This window comes from Dipodomys spectabilis, unplaced genomic scaffold (assembly GCF_019054845.1).
Source record: "Dipodomys spectabilis isolate Male_0828 unplaced genomic scaffold, ASM1905484v1 ptg000018l, whole genome shotgun sequence".
NCBI lineage: Eukaryota > Metazoa > Chordata > Mammalia > Rodentia > Heteromyidae > Dipodomys > Dipodomys spectabilis.
In genome coordinates this window covers 10,991,732-11,016,411 of record NW_024870695.1, presented here as the reverse complement: position 1 = coordinate 11,016,411, position 24,680 = coordinate 10,991,732, and the positions used below count along the sequence as shown (strand labels likewise).

The 24,680-nt window shown below is 51.2% G+C and overlaps 1 protein-coding gene across 1 annotated transcript; it reads right to left on the bottom strand.

The window, feature by feature from the left end:
- Positions 1 to 1,172: 1,172 nt before the first annotated feature.
- On the bottom strand, positions 1,173 to 23,806 carry Kcnh4 (potassium voltage-gated channel subfamily H member 4). The gene is made up of 17 exons (XM_042673792.1): positions 23,731 to 23,806; positions 21,568 to 21,801; positions 21,087 to 21,233; positions 20,854 to 20,981; positions 19,830 to 20,073; positions 19,368 to 19,525; positions 14,581 to 14,788; positions 12,481 to 12,675; positions 11,985 to 12,184; positions 10,097 to 10,346; positions 8,811 to 9,055; positions 7,605 to 7,643; positions 7,053 to 7,408; positions 6,671 to 6,777; positions 5,124 to 5,200; positions 2,766 to 3,476; positions 1,173 to 1,275 (listed from the first exon to the last, which is right to left on the bottom strand). The coding sequence occupies exons 1-16, from the start codon at positions 23,804 to 23,806 to the stop codon at positions 3,075 to 3,077; spliced, it is 3,066 nt and encodes a 1,021-aa protein (XP_042529726.1). The 3' UTR covers positions 1,173 to 1,275; positions 2,766 to 3,074.
- Positions 23,807 to 24,680: the final 874 nt, after the last annotated feature.

Sequence of the window (24,680 nt, the reverse complement as noted above, 5' to 3'; positions counted from 1 at the left end):
TACCACTTGAGCCATAGCTCTACTTCCAACTTTTTAGAAGTTTATTGAAGAGAATAGTCGTTCCAGTATAGGCTGGCTTAGAACCATGATCCTTAGATCTCAGCCTCCTGAGTAGCTAGGATTACAGGCATGAGCTACCACCACCTGGCTCCTTTTCTTTTTTATTTTTCAGATAGGGTCTCATGCTTTTGCCCAAGGATACCTGGAATGGAGATCCTTCTTATCTTCACCTCCTGAGTAATAGGGATTAAAAACATTGAAAGAGGAAGTGGTGCTGTGGCTCAAGCCATAGAGTGCTCACCTTGAGCTGAAGAGCTGAGGGACAGCACCCAAACCCTGAGTTCAAGCCCTACAACCGACAAAAAAAAAAAAAAAAGACATTGCAAGAGCGCACCCAGCTTCCTAGTAGGTTCCTCAGCACTACTGCAGCTCGAACTCAGAGCCTGGGCACTGTTCCGTAGCTTCTTCATTCAAGGCTGGCACTCTACCACTTGAGCCACAGCTCCACTTCTAGCTTTTTGGTGGTTAATCAGAGATAAGACTCTCCTGGACATTCCTACTGGCTTCGAATCATGATTCTCAGATCTCAGCCTCCTGAGTAGCTAGGATTATAGGTGTGAGGCACTAGCATCCAACTACTAGTTGATTCTTGTGAGACACTCTTCCTCTACCAATATTATACCTAGCCCTGCAACAACAGCTGGTTATTCAGGAGGAGTAGGAAGTCCCCTGGGCCCACCTTCCAAGGCTAGAGATAGGACTGACCCAGGACTGTCTCTTCTACATATTGTATGTGTATTTGTGGCTATAACTGGGTGGTGGGGAGGAGAGAGGGTTTAACAGGACCTCAGGGACTTATTAACATTTCTCCTTCAATCCCAGGGGCCCCTGGTGGCGTGAATATGGTGCCAAGTGAATTGGTTGGCGCCTTTGCTCTTCCTAGAGACAATAACAGGGCCCTGGGGTATGGTGGAGAGTGATGCTAGATTGACTCCTGCAAAGCCCTGGGACTCTCAGTCCAACCCCCAGAAACAGCTAGAGCCAACAAGTACAAAAATATGAGTTTATTTTCTATCCAAACATGAGCTCAGGGTGTTAGGTAGAAAAGGAAAGATGGAGTCCAGGGTGGGTTTTCACAAAATCCATGCCCTGAGTGAGATGTTAGACTGGAGGAAGACAGGCTTGGCTGAGGTCTGGGGGCAGGAGAAAGACGAGGAGTGATACTGGGAGTTTTTTGAGTCGCTGGCAGCAGAAGAGACCACCTTGAGTAACATTCTGTGGAGAGACAAACAGAAACATTGAACAGACCTAAGCCCATGGGGAAAACAGATTATTTGGCCCCCATAACACCCACTATACCCAGGACTAGGGTGCCTTTTCTGAGACAGGGATTGCAAACTCAGATCCAGGGACTAGACAAAGGATTCAAATGAGACAGGCTCATTGGGAATCAAGAGATGATCTAAAATTGGACTATAGCTAGGGGCACGTTGCTCACGCCTGTAATTCTAGCTACTTAGGAGGCTAAGACCTAGAGAACTACGGTTTGAAGCTACCCTCATCAGAAATCTGAGAGACTCCATCTTTAAATAACCAACAAAACGCTGGTCTAGAGATGTTGCTCAAGTAGTAGAGCACCAGCCTTGGGCAAGAGAGCCAAGTGAAAGCATGAGGCCCTGAGTTCAAGTCCCAGGACTGTAAATCACATCAAAAGGACAATAGGTACCCAATACCTATACTTGTTGGCACAGGGTGGTGGCCAGACCTTTTTTTTTGTCAGTCACAGGGTTTTTTTTTTTTTTTTTTGTCAGTCACAGGGTTTGAACTCACAGCCTGGGTGCTGTCCCTGAACGTTTTTGCTCAATGTAGCCTCCTACCACTTAGAGCCATAGTGCTACTTCTGGGTTTCTGGTGATTAGTTGGAGAAAGGAGTCTCATGGATTTTCCTGCCTGGGTTGGCTTTGAACCATGATCCTCAAATCTCAGCTTCCTGAGTAGCTAAGATTACAGGTGTAAGCCACCAGCACCTGGCCTTTTTTTTAAGAGAAGTTGGGATACTGGAGGGTTGTTTGTTTTTTTGTGGTGTGTGTGTGTGTGTGTGTGTGTGTGTGTGCCAGCCCTGAGACTTGAATTCAGGCTCTGGGCACTGTCCCTGAGCTTTTTTGCTCAAAGCTGGTGCTCTACCACTTGAACCACAGTCAACTTCCAACTTTTTTTTAAAAAAAGAGTCTCATGGACTATCCTGCCTCCACTGGCTTCCAACCACAATCTTCAGATCTCAGCCTCCTGAGTAGCTAGGATTACAAATGTGAACCACTTGTACCCAGGCAAGATACTAGATTTTTATGTGAACTGTCTTAATGTTGGCACCTAACTCATGTTTTGAAAATGATGCTCTGAGAGCCAAAGAATACATGTCTGGGGCTCTTGGTTTATGTCCTGTATATGTTGCAGATTGAAGTGAGCTCTTCCAGCCTAGGCTGATGGTAGGAGACCTAAGATATCTGTGGTTGCTAACATACCAATCAGAACCTGAGATCTCTCCCTCACAGTGTGCCATTGCTCTCAGTGTCTTCAGCAGAGGACCCAGGAGCTGAAACTACAGACCTCACAATGTTGCTAAGCTATGGCCAGAAGGAAATCTTGCAGCCTAACCCTCTTACCGTCGACACTAAGACCCTGATCTTGCCTGATCTTGCCTCACCCTTCATTTCTCAGCCTGGATCTAGGGCCATTTTCCATCTTCTCTGCTTCCCAATCTCTACCTGTCTCCAAGTCCTGGGGAGAAAGAAGGACATCTCATCTGCCCAGCCCAATGGGCACTGCGATCCATCTCACGCCTGCTGAATTCCATGGCTTCAGGTGGCTCCCTTCACAGAGGAGGAGGATGAGAAGTTTGGAAAATGGAACAGGGTCAGAGGTGGCCACTCTTCATTAAAATGTCCAGAGAATACAGAACCAACCAGACCAGCTGGTGGCTGCTGACCTCAAGGCAGGAGGCCAAGGGACCCAGCTCCTCCCTGAATGGTAGGCAGCAATGCCCACCCCAGATAGGCCTGGGCCCAGAGCCAGGGTCAGTGAAACATGTCTGACTTAGATTGGAAGCTGTGTCTTGTGAGACTTGGGGTTGGAGGTGAAGCCTCTGGTACTGGGGAAGGTCCAAGAGGGTCAGGCTCTGAGGGATAGGGGGAAAGCATGGAAGATCTCAGGTCCAGAGGGGAAGCCCCCATCTCCGCTGTCCCCACACTGGCTGAGCAGTGGACTTCTGCAAGTGTAGTATCCTGGGGGCCAGGTGGAGGTCTGGACACACAAGCAGAGATGAACTGTGGCCCCTGTTGGGGGCAAGGAGGGCCAGAGGGCCAAGCTAAGACTGTTGGGTGGCCTGGGCCTGGAGAACACAGCCTGGACTGCAGGAGACCCATCACATGCCGTAACTCTTGGCTCAGCTGAGACACTTCTTGGTTGAGACGGGAGATCTGTTAAAAATACATTAAATTACATCATGAGTACCACAACAATAACCTGGTATTACCTCCCCCCCCCCCCCCACTCTACAGTTTATAAAACTCTTCAACTACTACATTCTGATGATTACCTGGAAAGAAGGCAGGGCAGGGGCACTGTCTAGAGAGAAATGTCCCAGTCCCTTTCAAAAGAGAATATGAGGGCTAGGATTTTTTAGTGCCTAGCCCAGGGCTCCATTCCTCAGTACCACATAAACAGAAAAAGCCAGAAGTGGTGCTGTGGCTCAAGTGATAGAGCATTAGCTGTGAGCAAAAGAAGCTCAAAGGACAGTGCCCAGGCCCTGAGTTCAAGCCCCAGGTCTGGCAAAAAGAAAATTTTGTTTTTGTTTTTGGTGAGTTATGGGGCTTGAACTCAAGGTCTGGGCACTGTCCCTGAGCTTTTTTGCTCAAGGCTAGCACTTTATCACTTGGAGCCACAGCACCACTTCCAGTTGTCAGATGGCTAATTGGAGATAAGAATCTTAGGGTGGGGGAGATGGGAAGGCAGGGATGGTAAGGGGAAACAAAGGAGGCAACAATGTTTGATAAGAAATATACTCATTACTTTGCCTATGTAATTGTAACCCCTCTGTACAGTATCGTCACAAAAAAAAAAAAATCTCAAACTTTGATCCTCAGATCTTAGTCTTCTGGCTAGCTAGGAGGAGCTAGGATTACAGGTGTGAGCCATCAACACCAGGCTCCTTTCTACAAGAAATGATTGAGAAACTGTCAAAATGCCAGCATCTAGGTCCCTACTAAAGTCACTGCTAATTGAGCAAGGCTTCCAAGTCTGCAAATGAACAGGTGGTTTTTGAAACGACTACAAGTTGAGAGAACCACTGGACTAGAACTGAAAGCTACCTAAGGCAAGTTTTGCCGTTAACCTTGAACAGGGGCAGGCCCCGCCCTCATCTCATGCCCTGCCTTGGCCAGTTACCACCCCTTTATGGTGTGGGCTGTTTATCAGAACTAAGGGAAGGAGACTCCCAGGGGCTGAACTGGTCCCTGAGTGTTGATAGTGTTGAATTCTCTTGGGGGCAGAGATAGAGACAATGCCTGAGCATATAGGATCTGGGCTCTTTCTAGCTAATGCTTGGACATCTGGTCTCAGGTTCCCCAGGTGTAAAACTTAGCCTCCTGGTTCTATGGCCTCAACACACACACACACACACACACACACACACACTTTTCCCAGGGCTGCGGAAGGGGAAGGAAATGAGCAGCAGATTTGGTGGGATGGTCCTAGGCTAAGAGAATCCCATTTCCTATTGCATGATAGGAGGATGGGGTTGTTGAGATAGGGGTCCATTTTTCAAGCTACAAATCCTGGGCTGGTTTGGAAAGAAGGAAGCGGGAAGGGCAAACTGACTGGAACTAAGTACTTGGGAAATGCCAGGGGCTGGGATCAAATACCTCTATACTCTATACTCTGGGAAAGGCCTATCATTTCAGGCAAGGAAAAAAAGTAAAGTTCAGGATGGTTGTAGGATTTGCTCAAGGTCATTAGCTATGTGGCTATTTGAGCTCAGAATTCTGGCTTTAGAACCCAACATGCTCTTGCAGCATGCAAAGACAATATTCTCCAGGGCTGGAGGGTAGAAATCATTCCCAGCTCACCTCCTGGTTCAACCTGCAGACCTTTTCCTTTACTTCCTCAGCGGCCTCAGTGGCCAGTTCCTGGCTGTGTCTGGTGCCTGCAAGCAAAAGGGAATGAGGGGATGCTGGTGAGTTCATGGAGCATGAATACCTGAGGCTATAGCTCAGGCTGGTCTCCCCTGTTGGTAGGCAGTCAGAGAGCAAGGGAAAGAAAGCTGTGGGATCAAGGAGATGGAAAATGCAAACTTTTTGTTGTTGTTGTTGTTGGTCATGGGGCTTGAACTCTAGGCTTGGGTGCTATCTTTGTGCTCTTCAGCTCAAGGCAAGCATGCTAACACTTGAGCCACAGTGCCACTTCTGGTTTTCTAGTGGTTAATTGGAGATCAGAGTCTGCCTGGGCTGGCTTTGAACTGTGAGCCTCAGATCTCAGCCTCCTCAGTAGCTAGGATTATAGGCATAAACCACTGGCACCAGGCTGGAAAATGCAAACTTTTTAGGCTGTTTTTCTTGGGATTTTTTACACCTCTAGATTCATCTCCTCTATACCCAGCGATCCACCCCTAGCTCTAGTCACAGAGCTTCTCTTTGGCCTGTGAACACAGTATCCTTCAGCTCTGAATACCTTTATGTCTTTCAATAGTTATCCTGCTCCACTGACCAAAGGCTACTTGCTGGGTGCTGATGGCTCATGCCTGTAATCCTAGCTACTCGGGAGGCTGAGATCTGAGCATCATGGTTCAAAGCCAGGCTGGGTAGGAAAATCTGTGAGATTCTACCTCCAATTAACCATCAGAAAACCAGAAGTAATGTTGTGGCTCAAATGGTAGATCGCGAAGAGCTGAGGGACAGTGCCCAGGCCGAGAGTTCAAGCCCCACAACCAACAACAAAAAAAAAAAAAAAAAAAAGAAAAGAAAAGAAAAGAAAAAGAAAGAAAGAAAGAAAAGAGAAGAAACAAAGAAAGAAGCAATTTGTTGCAATTTGTCTCTGCTCCTACCATGAGTTCTGTTCTTGGCTCAGTAGTGATATTTAGCACATGGCTCTAGAATTGTTTATCCGTGTATACAGATGCTTTCCCCACTGGAAAGGGAATTCCTACTTTTTTGGTATTTTCTTTGGTTTTGGTTTTATGGGTGCTGGAACTTGAACTCAGAACCTCATACTCTCACTTGGCTTTTTCACTCACTGCTAGTGCTCTACCACTGGAACCATACCTCCACTTCTAGATTTTGCTGCTTCATTGGAAATACGACTCTCATACCTCAGCTAGCTTCAAACTGTGATCCTCAGATCTCAGCCTCCTGAGTAGCTAGGATTACAAGCATAAGCCACTGACCCTGGGCTTTGGAAGCAGAATGAGGTGAAAGATTTAAGAACATGGCCCAGGTCTGGTTTATCATGTGATGTGTTTCCTAGCACTGCACCTAGCACAGGGGAGGCCTCTACAGCATGTAGGATGGATAAATGGACAGATGGATGGATGGATGGATGGATGGATGGATGGATGGATGGATGGAGGGATAATGGCTGGATGGATGGATGGCAGGTGGATGGATGGGTGAGCCTTTACCTCTCAGGGGGGGCTGTGATCGAGGCTGTGGAGGCTCTGGTCTCCTGCTGAATCGGAACGTAGGAGCCTCGGCTGTGCTACCCGAGTCCTCGATGCCATCCACTATCCTGGGGATGGGGCAGTGCTCATTAGCACCATGGGGAGAGCATATGGGAAATGCCAGAACACAGCAGACAGAGGTAAATGGGGGCAGCCAAGCCAGGGAACTGAGGAACAGCAGAGGTCAAAGCAGGATGGGGTTGCAAGCTGTCAGTAGAAAGGAAAGGTAGGCAAATGGGACAGAGACAGGAAGAGCCCTAGTTGGAACACTGGGGACAGAGCCCAAAGAAAGTTCTGGAAGCCAGTGGTGATATGGGGAAGACAGAGGAGGATGGCATCTCACCGGGGACTGAGATCCGGAGGTCCAACGGTTCCCAGTGGGGGAATGAGAAGCTGGGGAGGCTTCCAGGCAGCAGAGCTCCTGGGGGGCCTGTGAGTGGAGGAGCACTGGCCCCGGGCAGCAGCAGGGGTGGGGGAAGGGGAAGGGGACAAAGAAGGAGAAGAGACAAGGGCCGAGAATGGGGGAAGCTCCTGGCCTAAAAGGCTGACCAGGGAGCCTCGGGGCCGCGCTGGGCTGAGATTGGGTAGCAGGAGGGGCCTGCGGGGCCTGGAACTACCCTCAGGCTCGGTGCCACTCTCGGCTTCTGTGATGGATGGCAGAGTCTTGTCTGAGGATGAGCCAAGACTGTCTGAGCGCGGCTGTGGGCAGAGGGAGCAGCTGATGTTACAGGGCACTGGACGACAGAACCCTTCCCAGGTCCACAGCTTTTACCACCACACACTCATTCCCATCCCCTATCCCTTCTTCCTGGAGTAGAAAAGCCAAGGAAAGACCCCCCCCACTCCCAAACTCTCTCCAGAACAACCTTACCCTCACCCAAGAAGGGGGTGTTACCTGAGAAAGCCGAGGGGATCTTGAGATGCGGCTGAGGCCCTAAAGAGATGGAGGAAGGTGGAAGCTGATTTACTCTGCTCTACTCCTCTGGCACAGCCCCTCCTACTCCAAGCCAGCAGTGGTAAGGGACTGAGAACATGGGACCTTTTTACGGAATAAAGCAGTTTTGTCATTCTAAGTGACAAAACAAGACTCAAAAGTACCAAAAGAGGGGCTGGGAAGGTGGCTCAGTGGTAGAGCGCTTGCCTTGCATGCCTGAGGCCCTGGGTTCGATTCCTCAGCACCACAGAAGCAAAAAGAAAAAAGCCAGAAGTGGTGCTGTGGCTCAAATGGTAGAGCGCTAGCCTTGAGCTGAAGAGCTGAAGGACAGCACCCGGGCCCAGAGTTCAGGCCCCACGACCGGACCCAAAAAAAGAAAAAGAAAAAAAGTACCAAAAGAAAGGCCTAGTGTGTAAAGTACAGACCTGGCCCAGTCTAAAAACAAAGTGGGCCAGGAAACATGGGAACACCAGTGGAGAAACAGCAGCTCTGGAGGTAATACTGTTCCAGAGACACCCGAAGGAGTAGCAGCAGAGAGGTGCTGCTCCCAAACCGAGGATCCTCTGTAGGAGTCTAGAGTAGGGCTAGAGATATTCAACAAAACACATGGACAAGGCCAGGCACTGGTGGCTTACACTTATACTCCTAGCTACTCAGAAAGCTGAGATCTGAGGATTGCTATTCAAAACAAGCCCAGGCAGAAAAGTTTGTTAGACTCTTATCTCTAATTAACCACTCAAAAACTGGAAGTGGCCTTGTGACTCAAAATGGTACCGTGTTGGCCTTGAACAAAAGAGCTCAGGAACAGTGTCCAGGCCCTGAGTTCAAGCCCCAAGACCAGCACAGAAAGAAAGGAAGAAAGAAAGAAAGAAAGAGAGAGAGAGAGAGAAAGAGAGAGAGGGAGGGAGGGAGGGAGGGAGGAAGGAAGGAATTATGGGCAGCACAGTAGAAGGTGCTGAGAGGTGATCTAGGGGCCAGGTAAGGCTACTGGGCAGTGGCACTGGAAAATGTCAAACACATAAGGAGGAGTGGAAAAGGGTACCTGGGGTTACAGCTAGTGTTTTCAAGTGAATGGATATAAAGAAAGCTCTCTAGGGCTTGGGAAGATCAGCTTTGAACAAAGGGCCCTGGGAGGCAGGCAGTGAAGACCATAGGAAGTCTACATACATTGGCATCAGAGCCCTGGCGCAGGTTGAAGGTGAGGTCCCTGGGCAGGCCAGCCCGGAAAGCAGCCCCGTACTCAGGATACAACCGAAGGACCTCAGCCAGCCCTCTGCTGCTCAGTTGTTGAAGGCCACAGTAGGTCAGTGCTTTCACGTCTGCGCTGGTCTTCAGCACGCAGCTGGGACCTGAGACTGACCCAGGTTCCTGGCCTGGCTCAGGGATGTCTGCCCCAATCAGGTCTCCCTTCCCTGTGGGCAAAGAATAAGGACTGTGAGCTGAGACACAGGAACCAATAGAATGTCAGTCTATGGATTCGGTGAATAGTCGGGTGTGTTTGAAGGATGGCGGACCTGGATCAAGGGGTTGATAAGAGAATTGAGGAATTTGAACAAGGCAAGTGGAGAATAAACGCTGAACCTGCAAGATAATCAGTGGAGGGGAGTTGTTAGCAGAACTGGATGAATGATTGATCAATCAATTGGATAATCAGTAAAAAATGGCCAGAGGAAGCTGGGCACTTTACTACTTGCCAGTAATCCCAGCTACTTTAGGAAGTAAAGATAAGAGAATCTGGAGTGAAATCTTATCTCAAAAACAAATATAAACTGAACACTGGTGGCTCCTGTCTGTAATCCTAGCTATTTAGGAGGCTGAGATCTAAGGTTTATGGTTCAAAGTCAGGAAAGCCTATGAAACTTATCTTCAATTGATCACAAAAAAGCCAGAAGCAGAGGTGTGGCTCAAGTAGTAGAGAACTAGCCTTGAGTGAAAAAGCTAACTGACAGTGCCCAGGCTTTGAATTCAAGCCTCAATATTGGCACAAAATGGGTGTGTGTGTGTGTGTGTGTGTGTGTGTGTGTGTGTGTGTGTGTGTGTTGTGTGTGTGTGTGTCAAGTATTAGAGTGCTTGTCTAGCATACGTGAAGCCCTAGGTTCAATCCCTAAAGCTGCAAAAATAAAGGAAGGAAGGAAGAAAAGAAGAAAGTCAGGCAGGCCCACCACAGGGGCAAGTTAAAGGGTAAAGTTCCAAGGGGTTTGGGCTCTTGGGAAAGGGTCAATGAAGTTGAGAGAGGATGAAATGGAGAGGATCAGTTAATTCAAGGGCCAGTCATTAGTAAAGAACTGTTGGGTGGAGGGATGGCCAAAGGGTTAGGGATGAATGAGTCACAGAGAATGCCCAAAAGAGTGAACGGTAAAGGGACTATCCCTTGGTATCCACAGGGAATGTCCCATTCCTAGACCCAAGGCTAGTCCCAAGGCTCTGAGTAGTGTCAGTGTTGGGGTTCTCACCCAGGATAGCCAGCACCATGTTGTCTCGGAGCACCTCAAGTGAGCCGGAGCAGACGTAGTAGTGCGCCTGCAGTGCATCCCCACGTCGCAACAGATACTCGCCAGGAGCGCAAAAGGAGGTCTTGATGTGTAGGGAGAGGGCCCGCAGGCAGCCCCTGCTCGCTGCTCCAAACAGTGGCAGCTGCAGGATCTCCCGATTCAGGTGCATAGCAATGTCGGCTCTCAGCTCGTCTGGGAAGTCACGCAGTAACTGCATAAGGGGCATAGGTCATTCCAGCCATCCCCCTGCAACTATTACTTAAACTATCTCTAAGGCAAGGCAAAGGCCCCCACTTGACCTATGCTTTGAAGCCACCTATTCCAGACCTTCATCAAGACTTTTGTGGGTCTAAACCTCAATTTTGCTTCCTGAGTTGACCTCCCAAACTAAATTCTGGACAGAGTCTAGGTTTCCCATTTGTCCACTGCACCTGGCAACAAATACTAGTCACTCATAACATGTTCTGGCCACACACCCTCATACAGTCAAGAGCTATCCCTGAGCTGGGCCACTGGTGGCTCACATTTGTAATCCTGGCTACTCAGAAGGCTGAGATCTGAGGATCACGGTTTGAAACCAGCCCAAGGAAGGAAAGTCTGTGAGACTCTTATCTCGAATAAACCACCAAAAAAGCCAGAAGTGTATTTGTGATTCAAGTGGTAGAGTGCTAGCCATGAGCAAAAAGAAGCTCAGCAACAGCGCCCAGTCCCTGAGTTGAAGCCATAGGATAGGCAAAAAAAGAAAGAAAGAAAAAAAAAAAAGCTCCTAAATTCCTGTGGGCTTTGAAAAATTCAATTCCTCTCTCTGGGCTTCTACATGTCCATTGTAAATGTAGGGTTATGGTAGTTCTTGAATATAACCAATGACCTCCCGAGGTCAAAGTGTTCATGTTTTCATACATTATGGAGCTTACTTCTCATTTTCCATTCTCTCTTCCATTGTAGCAACCAGTCCCTGATTTCCCCACTGCCAGTGAGTCCTGTGCAACCTCCACTGGAGTCTCCCACATGCACCACACCCTCCTCATGGTCCAATCCTTAACACTCACCTCTGGCCCTAAGCCCAGAATCCCAACACGATGCTACTTTGCTACAATGAGGGCCCTGCTGCACCCACATCCCTCTACCATAGTCCTATTTACTATGCAATTCTGTCTCCCTCTCACCATTCTGGAGTCTCTCTCAGGGCAGGGGCTAATTGTAACTATCTCCAAGCTGTCTGTCTCCCACAGAAGCTTGGCCTCCCACAGAAGCAGGTGCTCTGGCCATGGTGACAGAATGGGGATAGCATTAGGTTGGGAAAGGGTTTGGGAGGAGAGGCACTGTGAAGATCAATTTGACAGAGAAACAGAACCCCAGAGAGGGCAAGTCCAGACCTTTGCTACATTCACACTTTCAGCTTCCATGTTCTGTGTCTCTGTGTGCACATACACGTGCACGTACTCACATGCCACTACCAGGACTTGAACTCAGAACCTGAGCACTGTTCCCTTAGCTTTTTTGCTCAAGGTTGGTGTTCTACCACTTGAGCCACGACTCCACTTTCAGCTTTCCGGCGGTTACTCAGAGAGAAGAGTCTCACAGACTTTCCTGGCTGGGCTGGCTTCGAATCATGATCCTTAAATCTCAGCCTTCTAAGTAGTTCGGATTACAGGCGTGGCTGAGCCACCAGCAGTACAAAGAAAACAGAATTTGGATTTGGGTGGGTTTGTGCTTTGTCAACAGTAGAACCTCTCCTCCCTGGGCCTCCTGAGCCCTCATCCCAAATCCAGAGAGGCAGTGCGCAAGCCTCCCCTGCTGTGCTACCACGTGTCTAGCTTGGGCCAGCCAGACAGGCCCTGCTCGTTACCTCGTTGGCATCGATGCCGCTGTTGACGGCCCACGTGGTCTGGAAGTACTCGAGCATGCGCTGTTTGAGCGGCCGGGGCAGGCGGTGCACGCGGATGAAGTCCTTGAGGTCCTTCATGCGGCTGTGGTAGAGCGAGCGGCGGGAGTACATGCGCTGGATGATGGCCGTCACGTTCCCAAACACCACGGCGTGCATCAGCGCTGCAGCAGTGGCAGTGGGCAGCGTGTCAGGGATGGCCACCCCCTCTGTCACCTCCCCCTGCCCTGCACCCACTCAGCCCTGGATGGATGTGGGTGGGTGGGTGGTGCTGGGGAAGAAAGGGTGAGTCCGCAGACCCCTGCGTGCTGCATTGGGGGTATTGGGGACAGGAAATAGGGGGTGATTCCCAGAGGGGCAGGCCCGTGCTGCTCCATGCACGCACGCGCGCGCGCGCGCACACACGATCATCCACTTGGGGGTCCCTTTTCCCCCTCGGGTGTGGCAGGCCTGGCCTCACCGCCTATGAGCATGGTGCAGATGGAAAAGATCTTTTCCGCATCCGTGTTGGCGCACACGTTGCCGAAGCCCACGCTGGTGAGGCTGCTGAGCGTGAAGTAGAGCGCAGCGATGTAGGCGCTGCGCCTGGACGGGCCGCCCGCCGAGCCGTTGACATAGGGCACTTCCAGGCGCTTGCCCAGCTCATGCAGCCAGCCTGACGGGGTGAGGGTAGAGGGAGCCCGAGCTGCACCAGCCGTGGAGAACAGAGTTTCCCTGAGCTGCTGGTGCCTTGACCTTGGGCGAGTATTTACAAAGGGGAGGGAATGGCTTGCCAGGGCTGGCCCAGGAAATGGACAGCACAGCCCCCGCCTGGGCCTGGCCTCCGTCCACTGGTAACCATTGCTGTTCAAGGCTACCCCCTCACACGGCTGACTCTACAGAGATCCCCTTCAACTCCTGCACGCAGGGAGCGGGCTGGCATCTGATCCAGCCACATGCTCTCCCTGCCTGGGGAAAAATTTTCAATGCCCCAGGAAAGAGTAATGAAATACATGATTACAGATGGGAGAGGAGTTGCTCAAGTATGAAAACCATAATCATAATAGGTTAGGCAAAACCATTGGGGGCGGGAGAGAGGTTCTGGGGAGTTCCTTTAGGACAATCTTTTTTTTTTGTTGTTGTTGGTCGTGGGGCTTGAACTCTGGGCCTGGGCTCTGTCCCTCAGTTCTTCAGCTCAAGGCAAGCGCTCTACCACTTGAGCTACAGCACCACTTCCGGTTTTCTGGTGGTTTATTGGAGATAGGAGTCTCAGGGCTCAGGGTCTCTCCTGCCCAGGCTGGCTTTGAACCGCAATCCTCAGATCTCAGCCTCCTGAGTAGCTAGGATTACAGGCGTGAGCCACCAGCGCCCCGCAGGACAGAGTCTTTTAGTTGAATCTGCAAGGGTTTTGGTTTTTTTTTAACCTAAGTGAAGAAAATAGGGGAGGGGCTGGGAAGGTGGCTCCATGGTAGAGTGCTTGTCTTGCATGCATGAGGCCTTGGGTTCGATTCCTCAGTGCCACATAAGCAGAAAAAGCCGGAAGTGGCGCTGAAGATAGGGGAGAGTAGCTTGGCACATGTGGCTGATGCCTGTAACCTTAGCTACTCAGGAGGTTGAGATCTGAGAACCATGGTTCCAAGCCAACCTGGGCAGCAAAGTCCATGGGATTCCTATCTCTAATCAGCCAGCAAAAAAGCCAGAAGTGGAGCTGTGGCTCAAGTGGCAGAGCACCAGCTTTGAGTAAAAAAGCTAAGAGACCGAGCTTAGACTCTAGATTCATGCCTCAGTGCCAGCACCAAAAAAAAAAAAAAAAGAGAGAGAATAAAGGAAAGACATAAGGGAGGATACCAAGAAGGATTCCACAGTGAGAAAGAGGTACATCCGGGGTTCTGGATATAACTCAGCCAAAGCAACTTGGAGAAAAGGGGGTTGGGTCTTGGCATAGAGAAGGTACAAGTGGTAATAATTTTGAGGGCAGGGCAGAGCCACTGGAAGTGTCCAGGCAAGGGTGTGGCAGGTCAGTGTTGACTCTTGGGGGGGCCAAGAATGAAGGCTATGATGAGGAGTTAAGTGGGGGTAAGGATGAGAAGGAAACAAGGAGATCAATGGAGCTCATAGCTGGAACTGGGTGAGAGGGAGGTAGGGGGGACTTGGAAGGGGCCAGAGAACATTAGGAGAAGATGCCAGATCTGAGAGGTGATGGGCCAGGTTCTGGGGTCAAGAACAATTGCCCAGGATCTGATCTGCCTTCCCAGATCAGACACTGAGGACCTGAAGCTGCTTTTGATCAGTAGCTCCACTCAATATGAATAAGGAGGATCTATAGAGGCTGACTGGGTGGGCCAAACTCTTTCTCGCTCTGTATACATGCAGCTTCCTGTGCCCACAGCACACCTTCCCCATCACTGCTGGGTTTTGATCCTCTGCTAGGCTATGAGGTTCCCCCGCTCCCACAGCAAAGCCTGAGGCACAACATACACAGGTCATGCTTGTGAGATGCCTGGACGAATGGGGGATGGGGGAGGAGTGAGTCCTGGATAGGTGGAGAGGTAGAAGTGAAAGGCTGGGGCTGGTGGCTCACCAATGTCCCAGAGCAGCGGGTCATTGGTCTCCATCTCCCGGCGCCCGATGACATACCAGATGCAGGCCATCCAGTGGGCAAGGAGTGCAAAGACGGACATGAGCAGCGTGAGCACCACAGCGCTGCACTGCGAGTACCGCTCCAGCTTCTGCAGCAGCCGCAGCAGCCGCAGCAGCCGCACGGTCTTTAGCAGGTGCACCAGTGAAGTCTGCAGAAGGGTGGGGGAGGGAGGGGATGTCAGCAGGCACACCTCCTCAGAGCCCTCACCTATCACTGGCCCCTTCCCAAGTCCTTCCCACCAGACACCTTGGTACCAGGGAGAAAGTACATCATTGGTTGATTGATTGGGTTTGAACTCAGGCCTTCAAGCTCACTAAGCAGATTCTTCACCATTTGAGTCATGCCTCTAATTCTTTTTTCTTTTTGGTTGGTCATGGGGCCTGAACTCTGGGCCTGGGTGCTGTCCCTCAGCTCTTCAGCTCAAGGCTAGCGCTCTACCACTTGAGCCATAGTGCCACTTCTGGCTTTTCCTGCTTATGTGGTACTGAGGAATCGAACCCAGGGCCTCATGTATGCAAGGCAAACACTCTACCACTGAGCCACTTCCCAACCTCTGCTGTTTTTTTCTTTTTTGGGGAGGGGTTATCAGTGGTGGGGCTTGAACTCTGGGCCTAGGGGCTGTTCCTCAGCTCTTCAGTTCAAGGCCAGTGCTCTACCACTTGAGTCACAGTGCCACTTCTGGTTTTCTAGTGGTTAATTGGAGATCAAAATCTCACGGACTTTCCTGCCCGGGCTGGCTTTGAACCATGATCCTCAGATCTCAGCTTCCTGATTAGCTAGGATTACAGGCATGAACCACCGGCACCCAGCTTGCTTTAATTATTTTTCGAATAGGATCTCCTGTTTTTGCCTCAGCAGCCTGGACCACAGCTTCCTTTTTATGCCTCCCTTGTAGCAGGCTACAAGGGAGGAATGTGCCATTATACTCAGATTTATTGTTGGAGATGGGATCTGGCTAACTTTTTGCCTGGGCTGATCTCAAACCTCAGTCCTCTCAATCTTCACCTGGGTAGCTGGGATCTTCACACTCCACCACCTTCTGTCTGTAATCCTAGGCGTGGCTCAAGTAGTAGAGTGCCTGCCTAGCAATAGTAAGGCCTCGAGTTGAAACTCCAGCACTGTATAACATTGATACTAAAGTTCAAAGGAAAAAACACAACTTTATGCCTTTGGTCCACTTATCCTGAATTTGCTGATAAATAAGGCACAACAAAGCTAATGACTTGCTCAAGATCACAGACCAAGGAAACAATGAGGCTGTGACCCAAGTCTGAGCTGAGTGACACCGAAGTCTATTTAGGGCTACATTGCCCCTTAACACTGGAGGATAGTGCCAGGGAAAGTCCTGGCCAGAGTCAGAGAAAGAATGATTGGTTGAAAGCTCCATCTCAGAGCTCCAGAGCCCTAGGCACCATCAAGCAGTGATATCTGACATGGAAAAGCATGGTGAAATGGGGACAGGTAAGGGCTTAAGGACTAGGGGAGGTTAGAGCTGGGCGCTGGTGGCTCACACCTGTAATCCTAGCTACTCAGGAGGCTGAGATCTGAGGATCCTGGTTTCAAGCTAGCCGAAGCAGAAGTCTAAGACTCTTATCTCCAGTTAACAAAAATTTGGGAGTGGAAGTATAGTTCAAGTGATAGAGTGGCAATTAAAAAGCCAAGCTAGAGCATGAGGCCCTAATAGGTGTTCAATATCAGTACCTGTCAAGGTGGGGGCGGGGGGGGGGGAACATCTAAACCCCAGTACCTGGCACAAAAGAGAAAGAGATAGATGATAGATAGATAGATAGATAGATAGATAGATAGAGCTAGAGAGAGAGAGAGAGGAAGAGAGAGAGAGAGAAGTTATATGGATCAGCTATAGATGGGAAGGAGAGCAGGGCCTGAGGTCAGCTGGACACCTGGACTGAGCTAGCCATTGATAATGGGGGCAATGAATCCTATAAACATTCATTGATATGACCTCAACTTGTTTTTGTTTTTGCTTTTTTAATTTTGCCAGTACTGGGGTTTGAACTCTGGGCCAGGTGCTGTCCCTGAGCCTCTTTGACCTCCAGGATAGCTCTTTGCCACTTGAGCCACAGCACCACTTCTGGAGTTTTCTGAGTAATTCATTGGAGATAAGAGTCTCATCAAGGGCTGGGAAGGTGGCTCAGTGGTAGAGCGCCTGAGCGGAGATCCTCAGATCTCAGTCTCCTGAGTAGCTAGGATTACAGGTGTGAGCCACTGGTGACTTTTTTTTTCTTTTTGGTCAAGCTGGGGATGGAGCCAGGGCCACACTTGTGCTATACAAGTACTCTACCACTAAGCTCCTTTCTCAACACTGCTTTTTTCACTGTGATTAACATTTCAATCCATTGTGATTGAATTCATTGTAATTACCCCCCACCTCCACCCCCAACCCTGGAGATAAGGTGCAAGTTTTCTGAGAGGAAACTTGCTTTCTGAGTAGAAACTAGGACTGGAGAGTCTGATGCCCCCTGCTCCCCATGCAGGAGCCTCCAGGATGCTCCCTGAAGTCTTGGCCCACACTGCTGAATCACCTCATTCAATTATTTTCCAACTTGAGGTAAAGGAAGACTTGGTTCTTCCAGATCCTCTCAAAGACTTATATCTACCCCTGCCCCCAGAATTCCTGACTTCAAACCTGAGTCCCTGGAACTACCCCTGAGTCACCTAGCCTCGACCCTACACCTTTAAGGACCCTCCTCTTATTCTTGGGCCATAATGTTCTTGGCCTGGTTTGCAGCTCCATTCCTCCTCTCTATTCTTTCTACTCATTCCCACCCTCAAAAAAAAAATGCTCCTCATCTCCTCTAAGCCATCCATTTGAGTGCCCTAGTTACCTGGGAAGCAAGTGGTACCTTTGCAAGAACACACTAGACTACTGCCCAGTGCCAGTGGCACACTCCTTAACTTACTCAGGAGGCTGAGATCTGAGGATCATGATTTGAAGCAGTCTGTGAGACTCTTATTTCTAATGAACCAGCAAAGAGCCAGAAGTAGCAACGTGACTCAAATGGTGGAACACTAGCTTTGAATGAAAAAGCTAAGGGATAGCGCTCAGGCCCTGAGTTCAAGCCCTAGTACCAGCATGAAGAAGAGAGAAGGGAGAAGAGGGAAGAGGAGGAAGAAGAAGAAGAATTAGAGACCTGGTCCTAATCTGCCTGCCACTGCCTACTGTGTACCTTCAGCAACTCTCTTAACCTCTCTGAGCCTCTGCATCAACTTCTGAAAAAGAAGGGTAAGACGATCTTCCCTGAAGGGCTTCTCATCATCTAAGTGATGAGAAGTCTGAAAGTATAGTAGTGAACTGTCAAGTGCTCCCAAAGTTGCCAGCTGAGGGGGCTACCTGAGAGGAAGGCAGAGAGCTCTCTGCAACTCCTCCTCTCTTTCAAGACCAGCTGCCAGGCTGACTCTGCCAATGGCACAAAGGCATAGCTGCACACCTAGGTAGGAGTAGGGAGGCCTACTTGGAGTGGCCAGAGCTAGGACTTACACACATGCACGTGTGTAGGAGCATGCACACACGTGTGCACAGCCAGGAGAAGAGGCCCACAGCCCGTTGGCGGCTAGTTAAATCCGGCTGCGTGTAGGTGGTTTCCTGCTATAGCTGAGTGCAGCGCAGAGAGCGCACAGGGAAACTGCTCCCCACCGCCCCTCCCAGCAGCCAAGGGGGCCTCGGGACAAGGGTGGTCCTGCCTCTCCCTGGACTGGTGCCACATTCAGGGCATCTCCAGGTAGTCCCAAGAATCCTCTGCCTCTAAATCTACCCATAGCCTCTATGTCCCAGGCTTGACTTACTACACTTCCTCCAATACCACTCTACAGTGTGTGTGTGTGTGTGTATGCACATGCAAGTGTGTGCATGTGTATGCCAGTAGTGGGGCTTGAACTCAAGGTCTGTGCTATTCTTAAGCTCTACCACTTGAGCCATACAGCTCCACTTCCAGCTTTTGGGTTGTTAGCTGAAAATATAGGTCTCAGGGACTTTCCTGCCCAGGCTGTCTTCAAAGCATAATCTTCACATCTAAACCTCCTGAGTAGCTAGGATTACAGGTGTGAGCCAGGAGCACCCAGCTTGCCCTTATCTCTTGCAAGCCAAATCCTATTCACCACTTAAGGTCTCACTCTATTCTGGCCTCCACCAGAAACACTTTCTTCCCAGGATATTCTAGCCTCTGCCCAACGGAGATGCTTCTACTCCTAGGTGCTGGCCCCCCTGCCCACATACACTCCTATTCCAGCCTGCATCTTCAAGTTCAGCCCAGTCCCTGGGTCCCATTTTCAGCTCCCATTCAGTGTGTCTGTTGGAGTTCCTGCCTCCCTCACTAATTTAGAGGTTTTGAGGCCGAATCTCTGTCTCTTACCTCCCCTCCCCACCTCCCCACAGTGACCATGCCCTACATACTGCTTTGCAGACAGCTAAATGCTCATCGGTTGTTTGTTAAATAAAAATGTGAAAAGTACCCCTCATCTGGCATCAGACCAATACCGCCCTGGTAGCCATAGTTAGCTTTTCATTTATCTCAGCTTCCTTCAAAGATAGTGAGCTGAGCTCTCCAACAGCACAGATTCTTCCTGGTACCTCGCCCAGGACTGTGCCAGATAAGTATTCGCAGCTGGGTTGATGGGAAAGATTGCAACTGGACTTGGTCCTCTAAGGGGAGATGATGCTGTGCAGAAGTTCCAAGGCTAAGGCCCAGGGCCTGATAGAAGTCACTCACCACAGTGATGTTGAAGATGTAAAGCAGGTCAAAGGGCAGAGCAGCAATGAGATCCACGAAGAACCAAGTGGCCAGATAGTGCAGGCCAATAGAACGAGGGGCAGAAACCACTTGACCAGATTGGGACACATAGGTGGTGCGGAAGTTCAGGATGATATCTGAGGATGCAGAAAGTTGTTATGAGGGAGTCTTGGCCTAGGAACTTGGGCCGGGGAGCTAATGAGACTTGAACAGTCACAAGGCAAGAATGGGGAAAGATTAGGCAGTGGCTGGTCTGGAGGAAGGAGAGGCCACAGACTGCAGGGGGCACAGCACATAGCCCATGGGAGTTAACACAGAAAAAAATGGGGCCAAGTTCTTTATAACCAAAATGCAGCAAGGCTTGACTTCAGTAAGACCCCCCCCCCCTGGGCCCGACACCAACAGCCCACCCTCTAGGATCAGTGGGGCAGAGGGTCTGACCCAAAATGAAGAGCATCTCCACGGCAATGTCGCTGACAAGGGTGTGTCGAGAAGCGATGGGGGTGTCATCATCACCAGAGAAGCAGACATTGTAGGGGACAGTGACCGCAACGTAGAAGGTGGCAAGGAGGATGAGGCCATCCCAGACGGCTTTGGGGACGCTGTAGTGGAGGAGGAGGCAGCGGGACCCCCCCACGGAGGCCACCTTGTACTCAGGCACTGATGGTTTTGGCTCAAACACGTTCTAAAGGGAGAGGGGTTGTGGTTGGGGACACTTGGGGGAAAGATGAGTCGAGGCTGGGGGAAAGGAGAGAGGCAAGGGATGGGGAAAAGGGAAAAGTGGCCACTATTAGGGTGGCCATGAGAGGAGATAGAAGGTATTGGATAAGGGTTCAGAGGTGGGCACTTAATGCTCTCTTCCTTCTGCCAAACTTCCTCCCAGGCCCTCTTTTCAACCAATTCTGGGTTTTTTTGGGGGGGGGTGGGAGGCGACATGCATTTGTAAGGATTGACCCTCATCCTACTTGAGAAGAAAATTATGATCTACCAGATGCATACCCTAGCTTGAATTCCTCATGGGTTCTGGGCCCTAATGGCAGAAGGGAAAGCTAAAACCACCTGCCCTATTTGCTGTGGTCCTCACAGACTACACAAAGGGCTGGACACTCCATCCTCTGGCTTTGTCAGGATGCACACAGGATGACATACAAGGCAAGATACTATGTCTGTAATGGGGGCTTTCTTCCTAGGACTGTAATAGCTTATGATTTCACCCTCATGATATAACCCTAGCAATCAAGGCTAGGTGGTATAAGTGCTGCTAGAATTCCACCTCTGTGATATCACCAGGGCAACGTCAGTCAGGGAGACAGGAATGGAGGAGGCATGAGGGATACATAGTGGATGGAGGAACAAGCCTACAGAGGAGATGGGGCAGAGAGGGTAAAACAGGAAGATAGTAGCAGGGACTTTAGGCTGGAGAACTTGGGGGATGGGGACATTTAGATGAGGATGTCAGACTCACATTATTGGTCTTCGTGTTTCTCTGGTTCCGGCGACTAAAGTGGCCAGACAGTCGGTGTAAAACAGTACGACTCTGTCTCCTGGTGGAGCGAAGTTTTGATGTGGCTCCTCTCCTGCCAAGGGAGTTTTCTGTTGGAAGGCAGCGTACAGAGTTACGTGAGGAGACACCCTATGAAGCTGGGAGGGGAGAGGAATCTCATGTGACCTGGAACAAAGACATCAACTTGTATTTACCATGATTACTGTCCCCATGGACTCCTGAGGGACCCAGTCCTGGGCCTGTACTCTGAGTGATGTCCTTAAAGGAAAAGAGGAACAGCACCACCTCCCCCATCTCATTCTTGATGGGCATCATGTCCAGGAGGCACCAAAAGGCTGAGCCTGTGAGTATGGAAAGAGAGAGAAAGAGAGGAAGAGGGAGGAAGGTGAGCAGTTTCTTGCATGACTTTCTCCCTGGTCCCTTTTGGTTGCTGGTTATAGTCAAAAGACCTTGGCAAATGTTTCCAGCTGAAAGGAACCAGAGATTTTTTGTCAGCTGATTCATTTTCTAGATGGAGAAACAGAGGTCCAGTGTCAGGGATGAGTTCAGTCCCAAAATCAGCATGTGGCAGTATGGAAGGGGACATCCAGGCTTCTACTATGCCCAACAGACTCTGGGGAAGGCCTGGGACCTGAGGTTTGAGCAAGGCTGTGGGGGTTGATCAAGGTCCCTCACCATCCTTGCGGTAGAAACAGATTTCAGCCCGGTGCTCTTGGTGACCCTCTAGGGCTTTGTGCAGCCGCTGCAGAGCAGGCTCACTGGTCTCTGGGCCATAGAGAAATCGGCAGCTGCAGGTTTTTTGCATGACCTCAGTGCGGCCGTAGCCAGTGAGCTCACAGAAGCCGTCAGAGCAGTAAACGATAGGAAAACCTCGTGGACCCTGTGCGTTGGCCAGTAGGAAGTTGCTGTCTGTAGGAAGAAGAGGTCAAGGTCAGCTCCAAGCTAGGAGGGGAGCTAGCTAGCTTCCAAGTGGGCAGCACTCCCCCAAGTTGTAGTCAGAAGGAGTAAAGCTAGAAGCTTTCCAGGGTTCTCTGTGGGTCCTGATTCCCTTCAGGAATATTCTGAAATGGAGACCAGAGAGAAAGCAAAGGGATAAGGACTCAAAACTGGCCTAAAGAGGCAGAAACTACTGGAGGATTGGAGAAGCAGCCAAGGGTCCAACCTCTCCCTTCAATGGATGAGCTGTGGTTGCAGGAGGTGGCAGAGCACTATAAGAGCGTGGACTCCAGCACCCTCCCCTGCCACTGACCTTGCCCAAGTTAGTAACCTTTCCTGAGCCTTGCTTCCTTATCTGCAAAGTGGTGCACAGTGTGCCTTCTTCTCAGGGTTGCTGTAGCTGCATCAGTTAACTTGGGGAGAACAAGTCCTGGCACTTGGTAAACGCTACTCTGAGCAGGTGAGAGGATTTCCCCCCACCTTTGCTCAGCTTTGGAAGCATATCTATAGACACCATCCTGTCATCTTGTTATAGTGAGCAGGGCAAAGATTCTGCTGACATCATATTCTTTTACTGAAATTTTCCAAAGTCACAATTTCCTTAGTGTCAGGGGGTTGAGGGGGTGGGGGAAATCATGCAGAGAGAGTGTCCTCATGCTTGCCTTCCAGGAAAAAATTCCACCCTTTAGCATTCCTTTGGCTGTTTTCAGCGGATCTGTCCCCAGTATTCAGTGTCAAACTGGGGAAGGATTGGGAGCAGGGGTTGGGGTGGGATCTAGCAACTCCTAGCACAGCACTGGAACTTGAGCTGGCTCCCTTTATCTCCAATAAGTGTGTGTGTGTGTGGGGGGGGGTGTCATCCAGTCTCAGTTGAGGAATGGGGCCTGAGATACAACCAGCCCTGAGATCCTAGGACTGTTAGGGGGTCAGGGGGACTGGTGGGGACACTGAAGGTACCTGGGAGAGACTGGGCCCTGGGCGCAGCCTACTTCTTCCATCCCAGGGCCGTTGCCTCGGTGATTGGCGCTATGGAAACAGGGGAGGTGTGGGGAGGAGGGGAGAGGCGGGTAAGGCCCTGGCGGCTCAGTTTCCGCCCTCAGCTACGGTCCCCCCACCCTCCTGATCCCGGCCAGAATTCCCAAAGGGGTGTGGGGGTGTGGGGGTGTGGGGGTGGGGTTAGGAGAAAGATCTCTAAGCTCCAGAGTAGGCAGCAAGAATGGAAGAAGAGGCCGAGGAGTAATGAGGCTGTCCAAGGTGCTGAACTCGGGACCTGAGCTCGGGTGGGTGAGCAAGGAGTTCCCTCCCGCTCCAAACTGCACCTTCGTGACACCTCACGATTTAGGGGCGCGTGATGTTTATCCAAGCTAGGTCCTGCCAAAGTTCGATTTTCCTTTCTTTTCTTTTTATTTATTTATTTTACTCCTCCCCCCCCCCACCCCCAACGCCGAAAGAAGAGGAAGCTGGAGTCATCTGGGACTAGTTGCCCCTAAATGCCCGGCCCCTGATCCCACCTCCGTGTTCCTATAACGCCCCCCCACACACCATGCACGCCCCCAGCACAACTCTGCCCCGGAGTGGGTGGCTCCCCGGACCCCTCCTGGGTTTTGCCGCACAAAGAGCCTCTTCTGCCGGGAGTCACACCCCCTGCCACCCCCGCCCCGCCCGCCCCCCAGCGTTGGGGTCCTTTCCCCTCCTCCCCTGCCCGGGAGCGCGGGGGGGGGGGGGTTCTTCACCACCGCGGCTGCTGCTGCTGCGGGAGTTCGGAGACCTGCAATTCCAACCCCTCTTCTTCAGATCCCACCTCATCCAGGAGACCTCGACCCGGCCCTCCGAAGACTTGACATCCCGCTCCCCCCCATCTCGAACCCCTCGCCCCCCCCTCCAGCCTTGCGCCCCACTCACGCGTGCCGTCAAAACGGGTGGCGATGGTATCCAGGAAGGTGTTTTGCGGGGCCAGCAACCCCTTCATGACAGGCATGGCCCCGGGACGCGGGTTCGAGGGGCTGCGCGGCGGAGGAGCGGTCAGCGGGGCCGGGCTGGAGGGGGCGTGCTGCCCGCGGGGCCCGGGCGCCCCATGCGCCCGCCTGCCTCCTCCCCTCCCTCTTCCACCGCGCTGCCTCTCGGCTCTGAACCCCGGAGCTCTTGGCTCCACTCGGCACCGCCTCCGTCACCGCCCCCCCTCCCCACGGGTCAGGTTCTTCCCTGAGGGTTCGGCCCGCGCCCGCCACGTGGCCCCTCACGGGGAGGGGCCGCCAGAGACTCCCGCACCCCTCTCCGCAGCCCTCCTCCCTCCCGCAGGGGAGCGGCCCACGCGTGTCTCTTGGGGGAAAGAGACTTGAAGACACGCCCATCGGGAGGTGGGGCTTGTCTGGAAGACACGCCCCTCGTCCAGGGTGGCCACGCCCCCGCGCGTGGTTCCCTGGCTGCTCCCGTGGCTCCACCCCACGGGTTTCCCCCCCCCCCCGCGCGGCCCACGCTGGGACTGGTGTCTGGTTCACAGTGCCGCCTGCTGGAGTTGGCATGTTTGCAGCGTCCCTGTGTGATAGAGCCAGAGTTCAGAGGCTAGTTTTTGTGGATTAGGAGTTAAAGATGTGAAGTATTCATTTGTCCAGAAACAAATGGACTCATTCATTACCTGACGGTCATCACCTTTATAATAACAATAAAAAATAAAAATTTATTTCAAAAAATGTGAAGTCGGGCTGGGAATGTGGCTCAGTGGTAGAGTGCTTGCCTTGCATGCAGCAGGCCCTGGGTTCGATTCCTCAGTACCACATACAAACAGAAAAAAGCTGGAAGTGGTGCGGTGGATCAAATGGTAGAGTGCTAGCCTTGAGCAAAAGAAGCCCAGG

Excerpts from the sequence above, each read along its gene's own strand:
- Kcnh4 (XM_042673792.1), bottom strand. The coding sequence starts at position 23,806 with ATGCCTGTCATGAAGGGGTTGCTGGCCCCGCAAAACACCTTCCTGGAT. Across the intron at positions 12,676-14,580 it reads CCCGCTGCTCTGGGACATTG|GCTGGCTGCATGAGCTGGGC; the intron begins GTGAGCCACCAG and ends TCACCCCGTCAG. Across the intron at positions 12,185-12,480 it reads CTGCACCATGCTCATAGGCG|CGCTGATGCACGCCGTGGTG; the intron begins GTGAGGCCAGGC and ends CCACTGCTGCAG.